This window comes from Macaca mulatta, chromosome 18 (genome assembly GCF_049350105.2).
Source record: "Macaca mulatta isolate MMU2019108-1 chromosome 18, T2T-MMU8v2.0, whole genome shotgun sequence".
NCBI lineage: Eukaryota > Metazoa > Chordata > Mammalia > Primates > Cercopithecidae > Macaca > Macaca mulatta.
Window position 1 is genome coordinate 74,138,567 of NC_133423.1, and position 25,371 is coordinate 74,163,937.

At 50.8% G+C, this 25,371-nt stretch overlaps 2 protein-coding genes and 1 long non-coding RNA gene across 25 annotated transcripts in view; 2 read left to right on the forward strand and 1 right to left on the reverse strand.

The window, feature by feature from the left end:
* The window catches only part of EMILIN2 (elastin microfibril interfacer 2), a 60,561-nt gene extending 49,422 nt beyond the window's left edge, over nucleotides 1–11,139 (forward strand). The window contains exons 5-8 of one of the 2 annotated variants that reach the window (XM_015121629.3): nucleotides 3,781–4,182; nucleotides 6,054–6,086; nucleotides 6,778–6,906; nucleotides 10,112–11,139. In XM_015121629.3, coding sequence (XP_014977115.3) covers nucleotides 3,781–4,182; nucleotides 6,054–6,086; nucleotides 6,778–6,906; nucleotides 10,112–10,449 — 902 coding nt within the window. In that variant the 3' untranslated portion in view covers nucleotides 10,450–11,139. The remainder of the gene's footprint in view (nucleotides 1–3,780; nucleotides 4,183–6,053; nucleotides 6,087–6,777; nucleotides 6,907–10,111) is intronic. The other variant, XM_077974889.1, reaches the window with a different exon arrangement.
* Nucleotides 11,140–11,361: 222 nt separating this feature from the next.
* LOC144336417 (uncharacterized) lies at nucleotides 11,362–15,599 on the forward strand. Its single transcript, XR_013408198.1, has 2 exons — nucleotides 11,362–11,666; nucleotides 11,930–15,599. It is a non-coding gene; the product is annotated as an uncharacterized LOC144336417 (long non-coding RNA).
* The window catches only part of LPIN2 (lipin 2), a 105,782-nt gene continuing 94,429 nt past the window's right edge, over nucleotides 14,019–25,371 (reverse strand). For all 22 annotated transcript variants that reach the window (XM_028838054.2, XM_077974900.1, XM_028838052.2 and 19 more), the window contains 9 exons: nucleotides 25,012–25,101; nucleotides 24,001–24,083; nucleotides 22,204–22,348; nucleotides 21,363–21,511; nucleotides 20,738–20,824; nucleotides 19,034–19,186; nucleotides 18,537–18,651; nucleotides 17,792–17,895; nucleotides 14,019–17,453 (listed from right to left, as the gene is read on the reverse strand). In XM_028838054.2, the coding sequence (XP_028693887.2) occupies nucleotides 17,309–17,453; nucleotides 17,792–17,895; nucleotides 18,537–18,651; nucleotides 19,034–19,186; nucleotides 20,738–20,824; nucleotides 21,363–21,511; nucleotides 22,204–22,348; nucleotides 24,001–24,083; nucleotides 25,012–25,101 (1,071 nt within the window). In that variant the 3' untranslated portion in view covers nucleotides 14,019–17,308. The remainder of the gene's footprint in view (nucleotides 17,454–17,791; nucleotides 17,896–18,536; nucleotides 18,652–19,033; nucleotides 19,187–20,737; nucleotides 20,825–21,362; nucleotides 21,512–22,203; nucleotides 22,349–24,000; nucleotides 24,084–25,011; nucleotides 25,102–25,371) is intronic.

Sequence of the window (25,371 nt, forward strand, 5' to 3'; positions counted from 1 at the left end):
AGGGAGAACAAGGGTGGATTTCAGAGGCAAAGGGTGATTTGAAGGGTTGGTGGGGACAGGGAAGAAAATAAGGGCCAGTTTGGGTGGCCTGTGCTTTGCCATTTTAAGATGCTTTGCTGACTGTAACTTATCGATGGTTGAAGGACAGAGGAAAATTGTTTCCCCCTGAGTTTTGAATGGAGAGACATATGCTTGGGCTGAAAGGAAGAAACTAGTGGGGGAGGAAGGAAAGAGAGGTTGAGAAGAGAGAGGAGTGATGTCAGATGGAGCCGATCCAAGAAGAGCAGGGAAGGGTGGGTGGGGCTCAGGCAGAGGCGTGTGCCCTGGAGGCAGGCCAGCTTCTGAGCCGGCGAGACAGTGTCCAGAGAGGAGGAGGAAAGAAAAGGAAGATGAGGAGTTGACTCAAGTGTGCTTGGATTAGAGGGGAAAGGTCAGAAACAGGCCCTCAGTGTCTTCTACAATTATATTTTATAAAAATAAGTAAAATAACACTGAGAAGCTCATAATGAAAACCAGCTCTCCTGCCCCCTTCCCTATCCTTCTTCCCACGCCCCAGAGGCAGCCACATGTAACTCTTCCAGCTGTTTCTTTTCTTTGGTACTTACCTCTGTATTTCTAAATTGATTTATCAGCTTTAGACATTGTGTATTGACTCCCCTTCCTCCCAATTCCCAACAGAGTTATCCTACAGTCAATATGCAATGTCTACGCTATGCTGAGCTCAATAGCTCTCTAAGATTGTGTTACTTTCCTTTTTACTTTTCTCCTACGTGTTGCTTATACCCTATGTGTCTATTTTGGAGTCTTCCTACCCTTCAACAGCCTCTTAATACAATTTTCTATATCATAAAAAGTATCAGATCATTTGTCAGTTCCATTTTTTAAAAAATTGACCTCCTTCCTGGAATTCTTGTTCTTTCTGATCTAACCCGGACTGGTTATTCTCTAGACTTTTGCAATAAGGCTTTCAATCTGAGCCTGCCTTCACTACTATCCTAGAAATGTCTTTAACCTCTCTCCGCTTTCTTTACTCTCTGTTGCTTTTTCATTTTACTCCCTTGTTTCAGCAGTGCACATTTCCCAATACCTTTTTAAGAAAGGGTGCTTGAGACATAGCATTTTAAAATTTTTAAACTATTGCCTGTCTAAAAATATCTTTATTCTTCTCTTGAAATTGATGGGTATTTTTGCTGGGTATAGAATTCAAGGTTGACCATTATATTCTATCAATATTTGACATTGTTCCCTTCTCTTCTAGTTTCCAATACTGTTGAGAAGCCTGGTGATGCCTTCCTGATTTGCAATTTTTATATTTTTTTCCCTTGAAGTTTGTAATATCTCCTTTTTATCTTCACTGTTCTGAATGTGGCTTGGTTTATTCCTTTTATTCAATAATTGTGCTGGGGTCTTTCATTTCCTTCAGTTCTGGGAAGTTGTGTGTTTATTTGATAATTCTCTCCTTACCACTCCATTACCCCTACATACCAGTTTTTCTGATCTCTCTTTTTCTGGAAGGACTTCCTAGGTTGACCCTTTAATTTTCTTATGATTTCCTTCCTGTTGTTCATCATTTTGTCATCATCTTCTATCTTCTGAAAGATTTCCTTGATTTTTGTCTACCAGCCCCTTTCATTGAAATCTGATTTTGGCAAGTGCCTTTTTAATCAGCAAGGGCTCACCCTTATTCTCTGACTATCCCTTTTGTATGGCAAACAATTCTTGCATCTTGGATGCAGTGTCTTCTGCTTCTCTGAGGGTAGTATGTGTTTATTTTCTTGCACTGTGTCTGTCTCTTTAGAGTTCCTTTTCATTAGTTGGTGTGACTTGCTTTGGTCCCTGTCGTTCACACTGGCGGCTTTCCTCCTATGTCAGGTGATTTTGACTTTGGTTCACATTTAATGGGGAGACACTAGATAGAGTTTCATGACTGTGGGCATCATTATAGGGTCAATTTGAAGAATCCTATCTCCAGCTAGAGGTATAAGCAAGTGGCTGGGAGCTTAACAGAGGATGGGGACTGTGAGCCTCCTTATTTAGGGAGCAGACTTTCACTTCGTGTTTTTAGACTGGTGTCTTACTCCTGTCTTCCACTGTAGCTGGTATCTCCATGGTTTTCAATCCCCCTGCCTCAGTTTCTCTGTCTAACCCAGCCTTTTTCAACCAGGGTTCCAAAGAGATGTAAACCCTGATGCCATTCTATTGTACGGAATGAACTAACTTCTCTATATCTAGAATGGAATTAGCTCTGTATCATCCTGAGGGAAAATAGAGAAAGTAATCACTCAAATTGTTTTCTCTTGGGCTTCTCTTCTGGAACATTGGTTAGGAAAGGCTGTTGGAGAAACCACCTCTCTCAGGGTGTTCTGGCAAACCTGCCTTGGTGGGGGGGGGGCATGTATTTGATCTGCCATATTTATCTTAGTTTTATTTTTAAAATTTTTAGTTATGTGTACAGAGTAGATGTATATATGTATGGGGTATATGAGGTATTTTGATACAGGTATGCAGTGTGTAATAATCAGGGTAATGGGGTATCTATTACCCAAGCATTTATCATTTCTTTACAAACATTCCAATTCTACTCTTTTATTTAAAAATGTGCAAAAGATAATTGCTGACTGCAGTCACCCTGTTGTGCTATCAAATACTAGATCTTATTAATTCTGTCTAACTATATTTGAACCCATTAACCACCTCCACTGCCCTTCTCCCCAGCTTAGTGAGGCTGGAGTGCAGTGGTGCTATCTCGGCTCACTGCAACCTCCACCTCTTGGGTTCAAGTGATTCTCCTGCCTCAGCCTCCGGAGTAGCTGGGATTGCAGGTGTGCTCCACTACACCACGTTAATTTTTTTTTTTTTTTTTTGTATATTTGGCAGAGATGAGGTTTCGCCATCTTGGTCAGGCTGGTCTCGAATTTGGGGGCTCAAGTGATCCCTCCGCCTCGGCCTCCCAAAGTGCTGGGATTACAGGCTGAGCCACTGCGCCTGGCCCGCTTAGTGAGTTTTAAAACAAAACTGGACAGCAGGTCAAGATGCAGTCACTGATTTTTGTTGGGTCCTAATCACTGGGCTTTGGAGCTCTGGGCATTGTGGGCACCAGACTGATGGGGGCGGGGGGATGGCGTTGCTTTGCCAGCGGTTCCTCAGCCAGACCCGGGTATTTTTAGGCGTCCTGTGGACGGTCGGGAGGGGCTTCCTGGAGGGCTAGTTCCAGGAACGAATTCAAAGGAGGAAAGGGCGGCAGCTTCCGGCTGCTTCCCAAGAGGACTGGGAAATGCGAATCGGGAGGTTCCTCCGTTGTAAGTCCCTTCGGCTGGCGACGTGGGCGCTGTGGCTGTGGCCCCCGTGGAGCCTGAGCCCTCTGCAGCTGGCGGGAGAGGCCGGGGACCCTGGGGGGAGCGTGGTTCAGACACTGAGGGGGCCGGTGGCATCAGGTCCCTTTCAGCCCTTTGCGATGCACCCATGGTGTCCGCGCGCTGTGAAACCGGGAATTGTTGGGTGCGGGAGCCAAACCGGTTTGGAGAGTGCAGCCGTCTACGCAGGAGAGGCTGGAAACCCCCCAGCCCTGGGCAGGGGTCCCTGGCGGCTCCCGGGTGACCCACGGCGCCCTCGAAGATGCAGGCGGACGCCCGCGTGTCCTGCTAGCGTGATGTCGCGGGGGTGGCCACGGAGTCCTCACGGGGACCCCACTCGCCGGGGCTCATGGAGGGGACCCCGACGGGGCGTTCAGGGCTGAGGTTTCCTAATCCCGTGCGTTTTTTTCTTTTCCCCGACGCCCAGCAGAGGAGCCCTCGGAGGCACCCTCGCCCCCGCCACCCGCAGAGACCCCCAAGGAGCCGCCGCAGCCCGAGCCCACCCCGCCAAGGCCCAGCGGTCCCGCAACCCCGGAGGACCCTGCGCGACGGCCGCCCGCGGGCCAGCGGCCCGTCCTGCCCCAGCGGCCCGTCCTGCCCCAGCGGCCCCTGCAGCCGCGGCCCCCCGAGGAGAGGCCGCCCCTGCCCGCCTGGCCCAGCCGGACCGCGCGGCCCCAGCTGCCGGGCTCCACCGGGGTCATCATGGAGACGGGCCAGGCCGGGCCTCCCGCAGGCGCGGGCGTGTCGGGGCGGGGCCTGCCGCGGGGTGTGGATGGCCACACCGGGAGCGGGACCGTCCCCAGCGCGGAAGGCTTTGCGGGCGCACCAGGTGAGGCCCAGGGCTGCGCGGGGAGGAGCGTGGGGAGAAGTGCGGGGCTCGTCCAGACCTTCCACCTGAGCCTCGGGGTCTGCTGAGGGGCTTGGCGGGCCGGGGTCCAGCCTTCAGGGGACAAGTTCAGAAGTGCAGCTTTGGAGGGATGCCGAGGCCTGAGGGATCACTCATGCCAATCCAGCACGCGGAGGCTGGGGCGCCTCAGGGACAGTGCAGTGGTCCATACTTAGAATGGCCCGGCCGGCTGGAGTACCAGTGCCACATGGCAGCTCACTGATTCCCAGCAGGAAGGATCTTGGAAGCCACAAGGGTATTGGGAGCTTGGGTAGGAGCAAAGCAGGTGGCACAGCAGCCTGGCTAGGCAGGAGGGCTGTCAACCACAGGCTTTGGGACTCGGGGCAGCTTCCTGAGCTCTCTGAGCTTCCTTCAACCACAAAATGAGGAGAGTGCAGGACCTCAGAGGGTTACTGTGAGGATGGAGAAAGCCCAGTTCAGTGCCCCACTGGGAAGTGCTCCCCATGAGTTGTGAATGTCCACACCATTACTGTGATGGTGACAGTGGGGGTGGTGTCACAGTACAGACAGGAGCAGAAGGAAGTGAGCATTTGTGGGATTCCCACCACGAGCCAGGGACTGAACCGCAACCGGATCTCCTGCACCCCTCCCAGCTGCACCATGAAGCCAGTGTTGTTTTACAGATGAGGAAACTGAGATTTGTGGCTATAACAGATGAACAGATGACCCTGAATGCGGCAGATCATGTCACCTGCCATAGATACATGCATAGAACAATGCAAACCAGTCCCCTCTGAGTCTGACCAGGCCTGACCATCAGGGACATGCAGACACTGGCAGGGCTGGGGTCGTTCCCCATCAGTGATAGCCTGGTGCACCCGTGGCCCCTGATGCCCATGGCTGTCTGGAAGGCCGGGTCGCTGCTGAGAAGACAAGAAGACATTTTCTCTCACCAGCTCTCTTTTTTCTATTCCTTCTAAGACACCTGAGCTGCAGGGATCACAGCTCTTAGGCAGATGTCCTGTGTTTTCCAAGATAACACTTATCTGCTGTTAGTTCCATGTATCATGGATGCTTAGGCTCTCTTGGGCTATTTGTTCACTCATCCATCCATCCATGCACCCTGGCATGCATGCAGCACTCACCCATACATCTATCTGTGCATCCCTTCCATCCATCCACCCATCCACCCACCCACATATCTATCCATGTATCCACCCATCAACACATCCATCCACCAATCTATGCATCTATCCATCCACCCACATATGCATCCTCATATGCAGAGGCTGGGGCACCCCAGGGCCCCACGCACCCATGTATCCATGCACATATCTATCCACCCACCCATGCATGTGCACATCCCTCCACGCATCAAGCTGTGCACTCTTCCCTGCATGTATCCACTCATCTATTTGTCCCTGCACTTATGCACCCACCCATCCATGCCTCCATTTGATAAGGACTGTGTTCAGTCTAGCTGAAGCCAAAGCTCTTGAACAGATAACACTGCTAGAGGGCAAATGTTAGCTGGCTTGTGTGACTCTCTCAGTCGCAGAGAAGTCTTCAAGGCTGCAGCACCCATCTCTTTCTTTCCTGCAGCCAGCTTGCCCTCAGTGCCCTCTTCCCTGCCAGGGATAAATGGGCTAGCGAGGAAGCAGGGACAGGCTGGCACAAATGTACCCCCGCTTCTAGGAGGGCAGTGACAGTGGGTGCCCTTGTTCTATGTCTCTTTAATAGTGAAGACTCGATTTGAACTTGTGACGGAGGAGCAAGGAGAAAAAAGGGGGCTCAGAACAAGGAGCTGGTGCTTAGGATCTTGTTTGACATGCCATTTCCTTTTTGTTTTTCAGGATACCCAAGGTCACCTCCTGTAGCTTCCCCAGGTACGTCTGCTGAGAGACCAGGGGCAGGAGGAGCGGTCTCCTTGGTGGCCTCTGCCCCTCCTCTGCATTTCCTGCCTCCTCCCTCCAAGCTATTAGCACAGATCAAGCCTGGGCCCAGCCCTTCCCCATCCACCAGCACTGGGACAGCCCTCAGCTGACTACAGTGGACTAAATTCCCCAAGGTTTGCTCCCAAAAGAGGGCCAGAGTCAGGCCCAAGACGAGGAATCTTCCTTCCTCCATCATCCCAGCTCATTGAGTTTCCCAAGGGGATCACTGGGTGGGCCTCTGCCCTTGTGTGGTCCTGATGAGCTTCCTGGGGCTCCAGGTTTTACTGACTTATTAGGAAGCAGCTCCCTAGATGATGATGCACCCACTGCCTGGCCTGGCCTCCTAACACGTGTGCTCACGAGTGTGCGTGCACACACACATACACACACACCCATCTCATGCTTACATGCCCAGCCTCACACACACCCTCCTAACAAGAGCTTGTCCAGTTTCTCAGATTCCTCAGCTGTCCTGCCTGCTGATCTCAGACAGGGAACCCTCTGGCTCTCGGGCGTGAGGACTTTGCTTCACCACTTTGGGTGAAATAAAATGGGCCTGACACGTAGGCTTCAGTTTTCCAGGCCCTCCCGCTAGAGGACAGAAGCATCCAGGTCAATCCATTCCATCCTTTCTCTGCTCCAGGAGCTCCGGTGCCTTCTCTGGTGTCTTTTTCTGCGGGCCTCACCCAGAAGCCTTTCCCCAGCGATGGGGGCGTTGTCCTCTTTAACAAAGTGCTGGTGAACGACGGGGACGTTTACAACCCCAGCACGGGTGAGTGAGTGAAGGGAACTGGTACTGTGTCCTCCTCCTACTCCAGTGCAGGTGGGACCCACCATGGCTGGCTGCTTTCCAGGGTCCCGTGGGCTCAGGGAGCAGATGCCTGAGTGGGCCTGCACTCCTCTGCCCCACTCTGGGCTTTCACGTAGTACGTTTCCCGGCTCGAGGGCTGCAGGCTGCATGGGTGTGTAACATTTTCTAGTGGTGAGGTCAACACGCCAGTCCTCAGTGTTCACCACTGGGGTTGCTATTCATTTTTTATGGCAGTTACGAGGGCTCTGCCAGCATAGCCCACCATGCCCTGGCCACCTCTGATAGCCACCGTTGCGCCCGTCTCTCTCGGGCTCCGACAGTCGTCCTGACACCCTGGGCCGACAAGCAGGAGGCTCCCTCAGGGTCTCCTGGTTTATGAACAGAGCCAAAGAAGGACTGTGCTCCCCAGAGGGCTGCATGCTCCGCCACACGGTCCCTTCAGCTGGGAGCCTGAGTCTACCTGCGGCGCCTGGCGGGTCCCCCTGCCCCAGGTTGTTTCTGGGGGTCCCAAGGATCATGGGTGTGGAGTTTACCTCTGAGTTCTGTGTCCATCAGCGTCCACCTGGGCTGGGCTGCTCTGCCCAGACCGAGGGCAGCTTCAAGGAAAGCAGGGCCCAAGGGTGCCTGGGCCCATCAGGACAGAAGCCCAGGCAGGTGTGGGGAGGTCCCCCTGGCCCGGGGTCTTTCCTGACCTCTCTCTGCCCTCAGCAGTCGCTGTTCTGCTTCCGTACTGTGAACAGGGCCTCCTGGAGCGGGGCGGGGCGGGGCGGGGCAGTGGATTTCAGGGAGGCCTTGACACTCATAAGCCACTGGGAGGGAGGGAGACTTGGTTTCCTTCTTGGTAGTTTTTAGCCACCCCCAGCCTCACATTTGCCCTGTCTGGTCACTGTCTGGCTAAATCCCATCTGTCCTTAGGCAGTGGCTCTTAACTGTTAGGTTAGCAAGCCTAAGTTACCTGCAGAACTCAAGAGAAATGAATGATGAGTGCCCCGGGCTGATGAGGCTGAAGCTCGGCATGTAAGGCAGGTCAGGGCGAGAGGAACGCTGCTGACTTTCCCCCGCCGTGTAGCTTCCTCCGGGCCCCGCAGGCCTCCAGGCCTCTGCTCAGAGTGGCAGTGGCCTTTGGGATCAGTACGTCCGTGAAGGGGAATCCATATGGGTCTCAGTGCTTGCCGCCTCAGAAGAAAGAATCTGACCAAGGGGCATGAGGCAGAGTGAGACAGGCAAGTTTTAGAGCAGGAAAGTACACTCGTAAGATGGCCGGGTGGGTGACGAGAGATTCAAGTGCGGTCTGACCAGTGACTTGGGGTCTTATACATTGGCATGCTTCTGGGGGGCTGCGTCCCTTTCCTGATTCTTTCCTTGGGGAGCCGTCCACATGCACAGTGGCCTGCCAGCGCCTGAGAGGGGGCGTGTGCGGTGTTTCCTGGAGTTGTGTGCGTGCCCACGTGACATGTTCTTCCCATACCAGTCAAGTGCTCCCAGGAGGTCACACAGCAGTTAAACACCATTTAAACGTCATTTTTGCCTCTTAATGCGCATGCATGAGCTTCATCGCCCAACTCCAGAGATCTTATAGGGAAGCCGCTCATTACCAGCTTCAGGTTTTGTCTTGCGACTGCCTTTGTGGTGCTGGCTGTGACCAGTCATTAATTTAGAGAGACAGTTAACAATTGCGGGACCATCATCTGATGGTTGCCTGACATTCCTAGTTGGGGTACGGGCTCTCCTGCCCTGCTTCCATCTGCCTGACTGTAACAAGGTCACCCTCCCCAGGTCACTCTGCACTGCCTTGGCCATAGGGATGGCTCATCTGCTTGGACAGGTCGGGTGGTGCTTGCAGGCAGGGACCGTGACCTACAGTCTCACATTCCCAGAGCTCCCTCTTGTCTTGCATGGAGCACGTGCAGAAAGGAAATTCTGGGTGAACTGAGGCTTCACCACAGGCGACTCTGAACAAAGGTGAAGGCCACACCTAAAATGCCAGGGCTGGCGCTGGCCTCAGGGCCAGGTGCCTTAGGAAGCCTCTGAAAAGCCCTGTTACTTGCTGTTCAAAGTTGGGAAAGGGACTGGGTAGCCGGGCCTCTTCTGTCCTCCAGAGCAGACTGAAGGCCTGGGTCCCTGAGAACCACTTTTTTTTTTGTTTGTTTGAGGCAGAGTCTTGCTTTGTCGCCCAGGCTGGAGTGCAGTGGTGCCATCTCGGCTCACCGCAACCTCTGCCACGTGGATTCAAGGGATTCTCATGCCTCAGCCTCCCGAGTAGCTGGGACTACAGGTGCACACCACCATGCCCGTCTAAATATTTTTTGTATTTTTAGTAGAGATGGGGTTACCCATATTGGCCAGGCTGGTCTCAAACTCCTGACCTCAGGTGATCTGCCCACCTTGGCCTCCCAAAGTGCTGGGATTACAGGCGTGAGCCACCACGAATGCACACTACTACTCTTTTTAGCTCCTGGGCCCTCTGTTTTATGTCCACTCTTGGCTTGTGGTCAGTGGCAAGGTCTGGTGTCCACTGCGGAGCCCGTGAGTGATGGCCATTCCTGCCAGCATTTGGTGTTGGCACTGACTCTCCTAGCTGTGGGGTCACCTACAGCTGCTTCTGCTTAGCAAATAGTGACATGTACAGATCTTTCCACCTTCCTCACCTTCGGCCACCACTTCCTTTCCCACCCCAGGCCCAGAATGTGTGGGTCATGGGCTAAGTATCAGTGCTCACTTCTGGCCATTGCCCAGTGCGGGGAGAATGGGCCTCTTATAGGAAGAGCCTGGCACGGCCCTGGGGTTACATGGTGCTGTGTCTGCCTCTCACTGGGTTGATGGCAAGCTTCGTTTTCATTGGCCCTGCCTCATGGATATTCTGCCCAGCAGCCAAGCTCTGAGGCTGACTTTAGCCCTTAGGTGCTTCTAATAAGGGAGAAATGCTCCAAGAGGCATTCTTAGGTCCATGGCAAAAAGTGGTATGGGCTAAGGTGGCCTCTGCAGCACTGGTAAGCTGTAGGGGATGAGCATAAAAAGCAGCTGAGGTGGGCAGCCGGCTGCCGTGGGAAGACAGAGATGGCTCATCTCCCAGGCCCAGGTTAATCACTGGGGGGCCACTTACTGCCATGGCAACGGCTGTGACAACAGCAGGTTGTCACAGCAGGGTTTGCCTTTCTCCCCGCAGGCGTCTTCACGGCTCCTTACGATGGGCGCTACCTGATCACAGCCACCCTCACCCCCGAGAGAGACGCCTATGTGGAAGCAGTGCTATCGGTCTCCAACGCCAGCGTGGCCCGGCTGCATACCGCGGGGTACAGGAGAGAGTTCCTGGAGTACCACCGCCCCCCCGGGGCTTTGCACACCTGCGGGGGCCCGGGGGCATTCCACCTCATCGTGCACTTGAAGGCGGGAGATGCAGTCAACGTCGTGGTGACTGGGGGCAAGTTGGCTCACACAGACTTTGACGAAATGTACTCCACATTTAGTGGGGTTTTCTTATATCCTTTCCTTTCCCACCTCTAAGGTGGCTGGGGAGAGGTCAGGGGAAAGATAGTTGTAAAAACTCTAAAGCTTTAATATATTCGGTTTTGTATGTAATGGAAGCACGGGGCTAGAGTTTTCCGCCTATGTCCCACCACCTGTCCCTAACATAAAGGCCTTCCCTCGCTGTTGAGGCCACCATGCCTTACTGCATCCAGCCAGGCTGCGAAGCGTGAGGCACATGGTGAATGTGGCCACTGACTTTTCTGTCACTAACTGGACAACTGGAAGACTTGGAAAGGCCTTCACCTGTATCTACACTCTGGCAAGCTCAGACCCAGGGCCCTGGACTGGGTCTGAGCTTGCCACAGAGGCTCCGTCTGACTGTGGGCTGGGAGGAGGGAGGCAGGGAGAGCTGGTCACTGTGGCTGGCTTTACTGCAGGGCAGCACTGTGGCCAGCTGGCTGTCTGGACACTGCACGCAGAAGTTGAAACACTGAAGGGCCGAAGTGGCCCATGCCGCTGCACACAGACCCTGACTTTAGTGTGGGCTGTTCCACGCTTGGTTCGCCATTGCTGCCTGGGACTTACCTGCTCACTCGGGCCTTGGCTCAGCTGCAAATGGGGATACGTTAGAAACTGTTCCCAAAGCTTGTCGGGCTCCTTAAATGACATGTACAATTTAAGTGCAAAGACAGGGAGTGTCAATAAAGAGGTAAAGCCATTTCCAGTTACTTTTGTTAAGTGTGGTGCCTTCCGGATCAGGAATTGTTGCTAAAAAGCAAACTGTAGAAATTTGTTTCAAAAAGGGCCACAGAAAGTAATCCTGAATAACATTAATCTCAGCTACAAAACTGTTACCCCTTCGCATTCGAGCTGTACACTTGGGTTTTGTTTCTGGCTTGTGAAGACGGACCAGATGTGCACAGAGGTCAAGGCCCCATGTGATCTGCAGCTGGAGCGGCTCCTCTGGGGATGCTGCACTCAGACCCCACAGCAGCTGCCCAGGCTAACGGAATCCCTGCTGCTTCACTGCACCACTCTCCAGCAGCCACAGCTCGCCCAGCGCTCGGGTTTCTAAGCAGCAGGAGGCTCAACCTAACGCTGGCCACACGCTGACAGCTGAGCCCATCTGAGAACACGGCATCGTCACACAGCGAGACGCCTCCACTGAGGGGAGGCCCAGGAGTATTGATCTGTCACCAGTGGCCACAGAGACCTCTCAGCACCCTCAGTTCAAGGTAGTCTCTGTGGATCAGGTTGGTAAAACCTACTGGTTAATCAAGTCCCCCTGGGGAAAGGTTTGGACAGTAGAAACAAGAGCTGCAGTTTCCTTGGCCCAGAAGATGGTCTTACGCTGTAAAAAATGCTTTAAGAACTGTTTGCAAATGAATTTACAGAGTGGCCACTGGACACTTCAGAGTTCCTATTTATTTATTCCCCCAGCCACAGCTAGGTAAGATATGAGCAAGAACTAAAGATTTGCCATTTTACTATTTAAAATTTGGATCTCTTTGTCCAGGAGCGGGAGGCAGAATGGCATCTCACCCCGTTACCACAGCTGGGGAACTGGCTCAAGGGAGCTGTCAGAGTATCCTTGGCTGTCCTAGGAATGACTCATGGAAAAAGCCCCAGTGTAGCAGTGTCTTCAGGACAACCCAGCCGCCACGAGCCATCGCCCTCTCCCCTCACGCTCCTTTTGAAAAGACCGCACTCAGCGCCCAAGGGGACGTGCTCAAGAGCTGCAGGGGCAGGGCCCAGGCAGAAGGTGGGTGGTGACTACCTGCTGCTTTCCCTACTCCGCAGAAGGGTCTGGAACATCGGGTAAAACCCAGTCCTCCTATCTGTGCGTCTCTACTCACCAACAAAGGTGAATCTCAGCTCTGTGTATTCAAGACGGGCAAAACTGAATACGCCTCATCACGGCTGGAGCCTGCCTCTACTTTGAGATAAAGCAGGATGACAGCTGGATCCTGGCCCCCTTAGGAGACGTCTTTAGAAAGGGAAAGGCTGTCTTTTTGTACAGGCAGCAGAACAAGGTCAGCTGAGCTTAAGGCTGTGGGGTTCGGAGCAGCCCTTCAAGTCATCACCCCTGAAGTAGCATGCCTGGGAGTCAGAGGCATACCAAACCCTGAGACATAATCGGGAACAAGTTCACTACTTTTTTTTTTTTTCTTTTGAGATGGGGTCTCACTCTGTTGCCCAGGCTGGAGTGCAGTGGTGTGATCTCGGCTCAGTGCAACCTCTGCCTCCTGGGTTCAAGCAATTCTCCTACCTCAGCCTCCAGAGTAGTTGGGACTACAGGTGCATGCCGCTACGCTCGGTTAATTTTGTGTATTTTAGCAGAGACGGGTTTCACCGTGTTGCCCAGGCTGGTTGCGAGCTCCTGAGCTCAGGCAATCTGTCCACTTCGGCCTCCCAAAAGTGCTGGGATTACAGGTGTGAGCCACCACGCCCAGCCAAGTTCACAACTTCTGATATCAAGTTGTTGCTGAGAAAAGGTCAGGACACTTCTTAAGTAGAGGACTGTGACATCCCCTCCTCACCTCCAGGTAACACTGGCAAATGGCCTCATTTACATGATTAAAAACAAAATGGTATCGTCCATAAATGCAAACCTTAAACTGCATTTGAAATTACTTCCTGGTTGGCATGTTAATCTAGCTTTCCCAGATGACTAATTTTCTCACAATTTATGTATTTGCAGCTTGACAGGGAGTATTTGTGATTGGAGTCACTGAAGCTCATGCCTGTAGCTTGGAAACCCAGCTTTGCACATATCCACACCACAGCCCCTTTTCAAACATAAATGTGTATTTTCCTTATACCATCCTGTAAACGGGAAGGAAAAGGGAAGGACACACGCCAACTCCAGTGGGTGCAGGGCACAACAGAAGGAAGCCACGCACAGGCACATCCTCAGAGCTCAGGGATGCAAAGTCCACTGCTCCCCTGAAGCCCTCAAAGCTGCTCTGGGTAAAGACCATTTCCTTTGTAACCAATTTCCCTGAGCTCTTCTTTTGTGTTCCTAAAGACCCCTGGTTGCCATCACGTCATGGCGGGGAGGCATGAAATGCAAAACGTTTCCATCGTGAACACAAGCTCCTGTCGAGAGCCTTTGGGATGCAGGGCCCAGCAATCTGAGAGGACAAAAGGTCAGTATTTAAATAATAGATGAGATGTGGTTTTGATCAAAGTTCCCTCTGACTCTGTGATGGAAACATCAGGATTGATTGCTAAATCGTATCCACCCTGAGGAACGGTTTAAGGAAAGGTGGGGTGTCCAGGGGCCCTGGACAGGACTCCCAGGGAATTCAAGGGCTTAGGGATAGGAGGTAAACACAGCCTCCTGGACAGCTGCGAGACCACAGCACAAGTCACATAGGATGGGTCACTTCCTGGCAGAAGGTACAAAGCAAGAGGTTAGTTCCTGGGAGTGTAGCTGTACTTCTGGAGCCAGGTTTTAAGAATAAGCAACAAAAAGGAGCTCCTCCTGTAGACAAATTTAAGTGTCAGCAATGATCAAGATACTAATTTATGGAAATTACCAATTTCTGGCAAGAATCTAAAAGGATGGTTTCAATGTCCCCTGAAGAAAAGAGCCGAATGCATTCAGTGTATGTTCGTTTATTGTTGTAACATTTTGTTTTGAACATCAAACACTGCACCAAAATATGAGCCATTCATCTTGCGACAATTGCTTTACTGTAACTAAGAGTACTGTACTGATGTTTACAATTAATTAACTTTGGACAACTTAAAACTTATTAGTGACGTTGCTGTCTAATAATCAAATACTTCATCATAGGCTGAACATAATTATTAAAAGAGCAAAGTTTCCCCTCCCTTTCTTTCAAACAAAACCAAAAGAGTAGTTTTCACCTGGAAAGAGCACTTACTTCAGGAAAAGACTCAATTTTTAACCAATTTTATTAAACCCCGGAAGCTCAAAAACATGGGAAAACATCATAGGATGATAAACATGAAACTCCCTGGATGTCCGTTTTTGCCAATTTGCAAAAAGTGACAGAGCCGACTTCGTTTGTTCTTTAAAGGGTTGGCCTGCACCCACAGCGCCCACTGTGGAAGGGCTGTGTGCAGGGCCCAGTCACGGGGCTATTCAGGGCCAGCACTTCCCAGTCATCCTATCTCCTTTGTCCCTCGCTTGTTCTGTGACTTTGAGCAGCTTTCATTTTAGGACATCCCATTTTTAAGTTTTTTCTTTTTCCAGCTGAAAACTATGCAGATGTTTTTAGACAGAGCAAAACGCAACACAGCACCCAAACATGGAGGCAGCCTGCATGCTCCAGGTCTACACGAGCACCTCACAGCCGGACAGGAGGCAGACAGCAACTCACACAGGACGAGCCTCAGCACACAGACAGCAAAGCAGATACGAGACTTAGACTGAACTGCAAAGAGGGAAAGGGCCACTTCACCAATGGAGTAACTGAGAGAATAATGACTTAAGAGCCCAATCTGCCTGCCATCTCCCTGAGCTGTCACCCGTCACTGAAGATAGCGCGAGGGTGATGCTTCAACTCACCATCCTAAGGGTTTGTGTACAAACACACTCGAGGGCATCTCTTTCACAGAAAGAACAAATGGCATTTGTACCAAATGGCAATGGATTTTCAGCACAAACTTAATACTTTCCTAACACTACAGCAAAAGTAATCGTACTTTCAGCAAGAGGGACTCCTTTAAACAAGGAAAAAGACTCACATTAATTAGCCTATGTACCCACTGGATCAATCTGTGTAGCAACAAAGTCTAGTGCTAGCAGACACAGGGACAGAGGGACCAGCTACCCTCAACACAGGGCCAGGAGAGCCGGGGCCTAGACTGAACCCTCTAAGAAGGCCCATGTGTCCAAAGAGAAGAACTGTCAAGAAAAAGAAACTAGTCAAAAACTCTTTAAAGGACAACCTAAAAAGGATTAAAGATGTATATTGATTTTTCAGTACCATACAGATGCAAAGAAGTCCTACTATAAGCTCAGTTAAGCACATAAAGCTCTCATTCTTCCTCTAAATAGAAGGCAGTCAAGAGGACACACAGATGGCAGCTATGAAATAAGGTGGCTGCATGGCTGCTGTACTAGAATTTTAATTCACAAACTGGGTAGAACTTCATATAAACAGAACCCAGGATCCCTAACCTACTGTACATAAATAAACTCATTAAACAAATAGTCCTTGTGAACTATTTAAACTGGGGGAAGCTTTGCATGGGAGAAGGCTCATGTGGTCCCTTCTCTGGGAACATGAGCCTTCCTAGGTTTTGCCACTGAGAACTGTGTTTAGGGGATTTCAACACTGTCTCTGCATCCAACAGCACTAGGAAAAATGGCTGAAATCAGTCAGGGACTTTCAACTCTCCAATCTGGAAAAATATCCACCCCTATTTTCTCTATCTCTAGATCAGCATTATTTTAGGTGAAGCAAACTAAAACATGTAGAGGTTGCACTAGAACGGCAGGGGCATGAAGAGTTGGCCATGAGACCACCCCGAGCACCAAGCCTGGATCTGCAGATCCCTCTCTGCTCAGGAACCACCACGTCCTGTGTTCTTGCCCATGGAGACCAAGACCTGGGGTTGGTTCTGGGCTCCTGCCAGTTCTCTCGATTTTACAGTGCAGCTCTGTCAACACTCAGCATACCAAAAGCTCTAGAGCAGCTTATGGCACACCCTTCCCTAGTGCCATCTCTTCAGATGTGATGTGAGCTCATTACAACCGCATCAGTAAATGGAGCTACCATGGATATTTTAGTGAAAATACACAGGCACCCGTGTCCCCATGGGGTGTCTCAGGGCTGGGCTGGGGACACTGCTCGGGGTCAGTCTGCTCCATAGGAGCTCCAAGATCCCTCTTGGACACGGTTTTCACGGGCCCGATTACAGGGCGTGATTCCAAAAGCCAAAGTCACACACTGCTAGCCAGTGCCTTTAAGCAGCTTCACTGTGCTTCCCTGACAAATCTGAATCACGGAATTTTACAAGTCCTGTCCCAAAGCAAGACGTTTTCCAAAGGCCCGCACCAGGCAGCAAGCAGAGGGATCCAGCGCTCTTTCCAGGACCCACTCAACTGCCTATCTGCATTTCTGAGGTCTCCTAAAAGCAGAGTTGTTTGGGGGGGTGGGGGGAGTTTGGTTTTCCTTAAGACCCGCCTTCCCACTGTTATTACAGACATCAAATATCTACCTGTGAGACCTGTTCTTCTGGTGGGGTCTAAGAAATAACTTAAAGGGCTCGTGGAGTCGTCACAGATGAGAGGAGGATGCTCTGTGGGGATCTTTCCCCAGAGGGCCAGGTTTATGGGACTGGGCTCAGTGGCTCTGGTGCATGGGCCCTATGGGGGGTGGGGGTCCTGCCCAACTTGGCCCACTGGAGCCGCTGACTTCTTCAGTGTAGCAGGAAATGAGGCGCCCAGAGAAGAAACGTGCACAGGCAGCTTCAGCCAGCATCACTGACTGGGCCTGCAGCAGTTCAGGGACCCTGACAGCCCCAGTTAGAGAAGCCACCTCAACTGCCCAGTGGAAACTAACACTGCCCTGTGTGCAGTGGTTTGGTCCACTCTTTTTTAGCTGCTTTTCTCTTCCTTTAAAATGATGCAATGGAAGTAGCCCCTAGCTCACAGCAGGAAACGTGTAGCAACCCACGGAGGAGGGATCCCAGGCCTCCAGCCCCAGCCCAGTTCCTCCCTTCTCCTTCCAGTTGCTGAGCTGCAGACCTGCCGAGCCTCAGCAGCCAGCCTGGGAAGGCAAAGGAGGGTGGTGGGACCAGCTCCAGGAGCGCCTGTCCCCGCTGGGGAAGGCTGGTATCCGAGGTCAGCAGAAGAGCCAGCCACCTTCCCTTGCTGTGGGGAGGGGGACCGAGCCCTGCCCACCGAGGTGCCGCCTCAGGACAGGTCATCCAGGTCCACTTCAGGGATCGGGTCTCGCCAGTAGCAGAAGGAGCTGAACTCCGGGCAGGGAAAAGCAGAATTCTGCTCCTTACTGAGAAGGGGGAACACATGCTCCACGAGCTCACTCAGCCTGTGATACCTAAGAGAAGGGTTGGGGAAGAGGCACAGGCTATCACTTCAAGATCGGTCAAAGGCACAAGACGGGGGGCTGTGAAGCTGTCACTCAGATTGCTCAGACGGGCAGGTTCAGAGGCAGGCCCCAGTCCCATCCCAGGGCTCAAACTCCCTCTTACAAGTCTAGGAGAACCAGGGACCCCTCGAATAGTTATTGTGAAAGAGCGATACCCAGAGATGTAGTGATCCTTTGATTGGGGCCTGATCTCAAGGATCGATCGGGGGGAAAGGGACAGGGTCTGTCTGTCCCCAGTTGCACCCCTGGCTGCAGGGCACTGGGCTGAGAGCTGAGAATGTACTTACGATGACTTGTTTCCTTTGGTTCTTTCTTGTATTAATTCACCCTTGGGGTTCACGGTGAATATTCTACAGTCTGGAACTCCAACTTGTGTGTAGGCATAGACATCCTGCAGAAGAAAATAGCAAGCAGATTCCAGGGAGGAGAACTCAGGAGGTGCTTCTCAGGCTCCTCGTGAGCCAGCAGCGCTGCACAGACTCGACAGAAAACGTGTGGAGGCGGCACAGTGCCGTTGCCACCGAAACTGAGCTTTAGACAAACATAAACTACAGAGTGGTGCTTGGAGAGTCAGATAACTTGGGCAGCCACCAAAGGGAGGCCAGGGGCCCTGGTACAGAAAAGGCCAGGGAAGCCACATCTGCTCACCTGAGGCCCGATGGCCCTGCGGAAGGTAGGCAGGTTGGGAAGTGTTAGCAAAGGGCCAGCACTGACCCTGGCTCTGGGGTGATCTAAGGACGCAGCTTAGAACTGCTTAGAAGAGGAGCCGCAGCTGCCTGAGGATATGGAATGGCAGCCGCAGAAATGATGGAAAAGCATCCTTCGTATAAATTCTGGGGCAGATCTGCACCTACAGGACCTCCCCAGTTGCTACAGATATTTGGAACAGGTCAAGTGAAAACTGAGCCAGCAGAAAAGACGCGTCATTTTGCTTACAAAACTGCTTTGAGAATTGGGAGATGGCTATGCCCCACAAAGTACATCCCTCTGAATTTCACCCGTATCAGAACTCAGAGCCCAGGCGATACTCACATTTGGACGGTTTCCAAAGGCAGCATAGAACGGCTGCTTGGACGGGGCAAACAGATTCTTGATATCATTTAGACACTCAATTTTGAACTTCTCTGGTTTCTTTTCTATCACTTCTCTAAGAAAAAAATACAAATACAATCACCAATCTCAAAATGGTCGTTTTTCCCCAGTGAGTGGTTCTAAAAAAAATTTTAGTGCTCACAACCACCCAATTTCTTCAATCCTTTGTAACTGGAATCTTTCCTTCTCCTTATTTGCCAGTCTAATAACTATGAAAATTTGAGTGGAAGTTTAGGGAAGGAGAAAACTTGACAGTTTCTAGAACCTTTCTTCACCAGGCCCACCACATGGCAGGTGAGCAGTTATGTGGTAGGACACCACCAGGAACCAAAGAACTGGGAGAGGCCTGGCAGCTCCAACATCTGACATCTGTTCCCACACATCCCCCCACCTTGGGCCCAGCATGTGGGGCAGCAAGTTGCCTGCCGGAAAGGTACCTGTGGAAGGCGGAGAACAAACTGCTGGGGGATAGCATCAGGGGGCCCCGGGGCAAGATCGTGCCCTTGTCATTGACCCAGTGCAGGTAGCCACGGGTCATGTCGGCCATGCCAATGGCACGGGCCGAGCAGTACAGAAACTTGTAGCCGTTCCTGAAAGAAAATACACCCTGTTAGCCCACATGTTCTGGTTAAGAGGAAAAACAATAAACAAAAAACCCTGATACTTTTTTCTTTTTTGTTTTGTCTCACTCTGTTACCCAGGTTGGAGTGCTGTGGTGCCATCTCGGCTCACCGCAAGCTCCGCCTCCCGGATTCAAGCAATTCTCCTGCCTCAGCCTCCCAAGTATCTGGGATTACAGGCATGTGACACCATGCCCGGCTAACGTTTATATTTATTAGTAGATACAGGGTTTCACCACGTTGGCTAAGTTGGTCTTGAGCTCCTAACCTCAGGTGATCTGCCCACCTCAGCCTCCCAAAGTGCTGGGAATTACAGGTGTGAGCCACCATGCCTGGCCCACGCTTTTCTTTTAAAAGATCCAAATAAAGTTCCTCTCGTTTACTGTGAAAACCAAATTCTCAAATTTAGTAGGAAACTGCTTAGGATTATAGAGGTTTCAGCTTTCCATGGAAAACATGTGGGAAAAAAATGGATGTACAGGCAACTAAGGATTATGTTAAATTTCTAAGTACTGATATAAAATGTTCGGCATCTAGTCCATGAAAACCAGATTAGAAGACAGAAAAAACCTTGGACTATCTTTAAATTACACACTGTAAAGAAAAAAATACAGGGGATCTTATTTATAAAGGCAATGTGCAAGATGCAAACCACTCCATCAGACAAGAAGCAAAATTATACCCAGGTAACTGACATACTCGTAATTTTCCTATTATGGCATTCTCAACTAATGCTGAAGACACTGAGATTCTTCAGATCAATGTAATATATGTATTAAGAACCCACAAAGGCCATGGCACTGCTATCTTCCCCGCAAAGGGTGCCACAAGATAGAGCAGTCCATGCAAGAACTATTTCCCCCATGCATGCGTGCACTATCTACTCAAAGAAATACAATTTTAAGGCTGGGTGCGGTAGCTCATGCCTGTAATCCCAGCACTTTGGGAGGCCGAAGCGGGGGTATCACCTGAGGTTGGGAGTTCGAGACCAGCCTGACCAACATGATGAAACCCCATCCGCACTAATACAAAATTACGTGCCTGTAATCCCAGCTACTCGGGAGACTGAGGCAGGAGAATCACTTGAACCTGGGAGGCAGAGACTGCGGTGAGCCGAGGTCACACCGTCGCACTTCAGCCTGGGTGACAAGGGCAAAACTCCATCTCAAAAAAAAGAAATACGATTTTAAAATACCCAGAAAATAAACCAAAAATGAAAATCAGCTATCTTGTTAAATTCTAGCTAAAAAAATAACTATTGTTCTAGTTATAGATGTAGGCAGTGCCTGAAACACAGCACCATGAGAATTAACTGAGATGACACAGGTAAGACACATGGTTCGATGTCAATGCCAGGTGCACACGGCTCCCACACCATCAACAGGAAAGGAGTGAGGAAGACGGGGTGCTTCAGCATAAACACATGGCCTGTGTGGACTGAAGACTTACACCATTGTTCTACTGTTCTTAAAGCAAGCTTCCAGCTCACCAGAGTGAGTTAACATGTGGGGAGGTACCTACTCATTGATGGAATGGTAGAGCTTTGCTATACCCTGGTGAGTCCAGTCTTTGCCCAGCTGTGGGAGAATCTGTCCCAAAGCATCCGACCTAAGACAGTAGAAACAGGAAAAAGGTATCAGGAATCAAACACATACAGTGTTTTCCGATTTGGTTGACTATCAGCTGCCAATAACTAATTGGTGGTGGGACACTCTTGAAAGGGGTTTAATCACAGCTTCAAGCAACTGCAAGGCCGTCCCATGCAAGTGCACCCACTGAGGTGCTTCTGAAAGTGGAGTCTCATGAGAACCAGATGCGTGTGTTCGGAGGTAACTGACCACCACACGTTCTCTTTTCCTCTACCCTAATGTCAAGGGGCTTCTTTGTTTTCATATCAGAATTGAAACCAAATAACTAAATCTTTCCAAAAGTGATTTCTGACATTTGTTATGCACCCTCACCATCTCCTCCATGCAAAAAAATGACCCCATGTGGACGATACTGGGGACGCCTCAGGGCATATGGCTTATAAAATGCCTTGGCTGAGGGCTTCGAGCCCCAGGTGAGGAACTCCCCACCACGCACTGCCTGCCCCTCCCTGGGCACGGGGCTGCTCCCAGCCACCCACCCGAAGGATTGAGCTTACTTGGTTATTGTCCCATCAATATCAGAAATGATGATCTTGTCATTCCAGTTCCACAGGTAAATGGTCCCTGCACAGCGACAGGTGCCTTGATACTGGGTTGTAATACTAAACACAACATCATTTGGGCCATCATGGAGCTTCAGTTTTGCCTTTTTAAAAAGCATAAGAATAAAGAAAATCAGCTGAAAACATACAGTTTGAAACAATTTAAAAATTTACAGAACAACAACTAGTGTCTCGGAATCCCAGCAAGAGGCAGGATGGTTTCCGTGGTGTTAGACACAGCCCACCCTGTGCCAGGCACAGCTAACAGCACTGAGGGAGCCACTGCCTGAACAGTATTTTGGAGTTCCAAGGACTTCTCTGAACCTCCACAAGGCAAAAGGTCTACTACTCTTCTTCCATAACTGAGAATTACTGCTTTAGCACAGCCTGCTCTGGTCCCAGCAAGACCTTTTCATACCGAAAATGGGTCAAAGTCAGGGCGGGAAATAAGAGAGGAGAAACTGTGTCTAAAATGTCATTTCTCTATTGCTGTGGCTCCTAAGAGACAGCACCTGGCTCAGCGCTGGGTTAGCTGTGTACGACTCACTCTCAGAGATGGAGGAGGGAGGAGGAAGGAGGTCTGGGGTGGGTGGCGGGACCCAAGCCACAGGTCCCCCAGGTGGGCCTGATAGCTCTTGGGGGTGGGGGTTGTGGTTCCACTACGGATAGGCATGGACACGACCACGCCGTGTGGCACGTATGCAGCTGGGGACAGGTGGACAGAAGAGGATGTGCATCCAATTAAACCGTTACTAAAATAAGTCCTACTGGACAACGCGGATCCCGCGAGACTCACGATCTGGTCTGAGGAGAGGCGCAGAGACTTCTTATATGAAGGTGTGCCGCCGTGGCTTGGGGGCTCGGTGGGGATGGGGTCCACCGTGATGGACTCTTCGAGCTCCTGTGACCCCTCATCACTCGAGGAGTCGTTCTCGGCCGGCCTGTTCAACATTAGCCCAGTTACGGAAGAGGCAGCACGGCATTTTATTGATGAGAGCTTTTCTTTTTTTTTTTTTTTTTTTGAGACGGAGTCTCGCTGTGTCTCCCAGGCTGGAGTGCAGTGGCGTGATCTCGGCTCACTGCAAGCTCCGCCTCCCGGGTTCACGCCATTCTCCCGCCTCAGCCTCCCAAGTAGCTGAGACTACAGGCGCCCGCCACCACGCCCGGCTAGTTTTTTGTATTTTTAGTAGAGACGGGGTTTCAGCATGTTAGCCAGGATAGTCTCGATCTCCTGACCTCGTGATCCACCTGCCTCGGCCTCCCAAAGTGCTGGGATTACAGGCTTGAGCCACCGCGCCCGGCCTGATGAGAGCTTTTCATTGAGGATCATGAAAATAAAGATATCCTAAATCCTTTCTAGGAACGGGTAGAGTTATCCCTCCTGCCATTCTCCCGTATCCACAGCTCTTCGTGCCTGAAATACTCATCTTGTTAACTGATAAGGCCACTTGCCTAACTGGCAAGTACTTACTTTCTGACCGCGACCCGCTGTTTTCTGCTATGCCCAGTGAATGCCAGAAGGTCTACTGACTCTTGTTGAAAAGGGTATGTATGTTTCACAAGGTACAAATTAAAGAAAACATAATCATCTACAATGATTTAACAAAACTTGGGGCTGGGTGCGCGGTGCTTCACACCTATAATCCCAACATTCTGAGAGGCCGAGTTAGGAGGGCAGCTTGAGCCAGGAGTTTGAGACCATCCTGGGCAACACAGGGAGACCTAGTCTCTACGAAACATTTAAAAATTAGCCAGGGGTAGTGACACTTGCCTGTAGTCCTAACTACTTGGGAGGCTGAGGCAGGAGGATTGCTTGAGCCCAGGAGTTTGAGATCAGCCTGGGCAACATAGCAAGACCCTGTCTCTACAAAATACAAATGTAAAAATCAGCCAGGCATCGTGTCCCATGCCTGTAGTCCCAGCTGCTCAGGAGGCTGAGGCAGGAGGATTGCATGACCTGAAGAGCTATGATTATGCCATTGCATCCCAGCCTGAGTGACACAGTGAGACTCTAGAAAAAAATCAAAAACTAGTAAGAAAGATTTTAGACACCCCTTAAAAGATACAGGATGGGGGCTGGTAAGGGGCAAGAAAATAAAACCTCAGCCTTAGACACTAAATGAGACAGGCAAGGGCTGGGAGAAGCAAGCACGCACCGGCCTGGGGGAGGTGGACAGGCAGAGGCAGGAACAGGGCGTATCGAGAGCAACTCCTCTCAGGGCTGCTCACCCTCACTGTCCAAAGAATGCTATTTCTTCCAGGAAATGAAATCCACCCAAGCCAACCTTCAGATTATTTTTTATGTCTCCCTGTGGCTCTGGATGGGATGCAGGGGAGCAGGGTCACCGGGGACAACCCGCTCCCATATGCTGATGCCACGGCTCCACAAGGAGGGAGGTGTTTATTTTTCTAAGCTGGTGATGTTTTTTAGAAAAGCAGTTGTCATCTGCTGAGTGGCACAAATACATCACATCATGTCATATCTGTAGAAGATGTTCCCAAGAACTAAAAAAGCTGCCAAATCAACGTAGAAGTAATGGCCCTGCGAGGAAGGCCTGAGTGCTATGAGCTGGGCAGAGGACAGGGCACCCACCTGGCGCTGGCCGGCTCCTTGGAGCTGGATGGCAGGTCACTGGCTGGCGGTGCCTCAGATTTTCCCTCCTTGGATTCTGGCAGCTGTAACAGCAAGATGATAATGGCAACATGCAATTTTTTCCCTACAGATAAGCCAAGTGCATCAGCAGCCCTCTCTAGGAAAGAACACAACTGCTTTCTGAACCCACAACTTAAAAATGCTCAAAAACCAGACTCTCTACTCTGAGCCAAAGAATTAGAAACCTAAGACAGAAGTCATGTGCTTCTACGCAAATCACTGTCCCTACAGACCCAGAAGTAAAGCATTTTAAGAGCACCACTTCAAGTCACAAAACATAATACAAGCGACCCACACTTGTTAGGTCCCCAGCTTCCTTCTCCTCAGCGTAACTCAGCGTGTTCAGAAGGGACTGAAAGGCAGCCCCCCCCCCCCTGCTGATGTGGACATGAACTTGGTTCAGGCATGACTTCCCTTCTGACATTTGAAAAACAGGTGAAAACTCCCTGAACCCTCTTTTTCAGAAGGTGTTGGGGAAAAAACTTGCTCTGCTGCATGTTTAGTATGGTTCTCTGGATGAATTTCCATGGAGACCTGGTGGGACAGATTCTGGTTATTTGTATCTGGAGCTGTGCAGGGGGACGACAACCTTCTGCTCCTATCTGATAGGTAATGCAATGCAGTAGAAAGAGCACAGGCTCTGGAGTCAGACTCGAGGTCTTGCCCCAGCTCCATCTCTCACCAGTTACGTGACTTTGTGAAGCACCCACGTTTCCTTACCTGTGAAATGGCAACTCCAGCATCTCTAGTGCTGAGCTACAGTAAAGGACCAAGGTAATGTATGCAAAGCACTTGGGACAGCACCTGCACGTCGTAAGTGCTCAAAAATGGAAACTGCTATATGGTAAGATCGCACTATACAGTCCACATTCCTGTGCCTAACAAAAAGGTTTTTTGAATAAATGAAAGATTCTTTCAGCCCATGGAAATGATGACCTCTAGGTCTGTTACCTGTTTGGTCATGCTTTCTCTCTTTCGCCAAAACCACCAGCGACCAGATTTCTTTGGCATCTTGTCTTTGACCCAGGACTCAACTGTGGCCTGAAAACAACGAAGCTGGGTTAGTCTGGGCAATCTATTGGCCACACAGCACCTACTTTCTATGCTAGCCTGAAGGACAGGGCCTTACTATGGAATGTGAGAATGTGAGCAATGCTCTCTCCACACCTCCCAGACTCCTCTAGTGTTTTTAACACCTCCGAGAGACAGACCCTGTCCTACTTTCATGGCACAGCTTTCTGACAGCTCTGTGGCATGAGACCACATGGTCTGCTATGTAGGACCTTAGGGGCTGACAGGTGGGCAAATCTA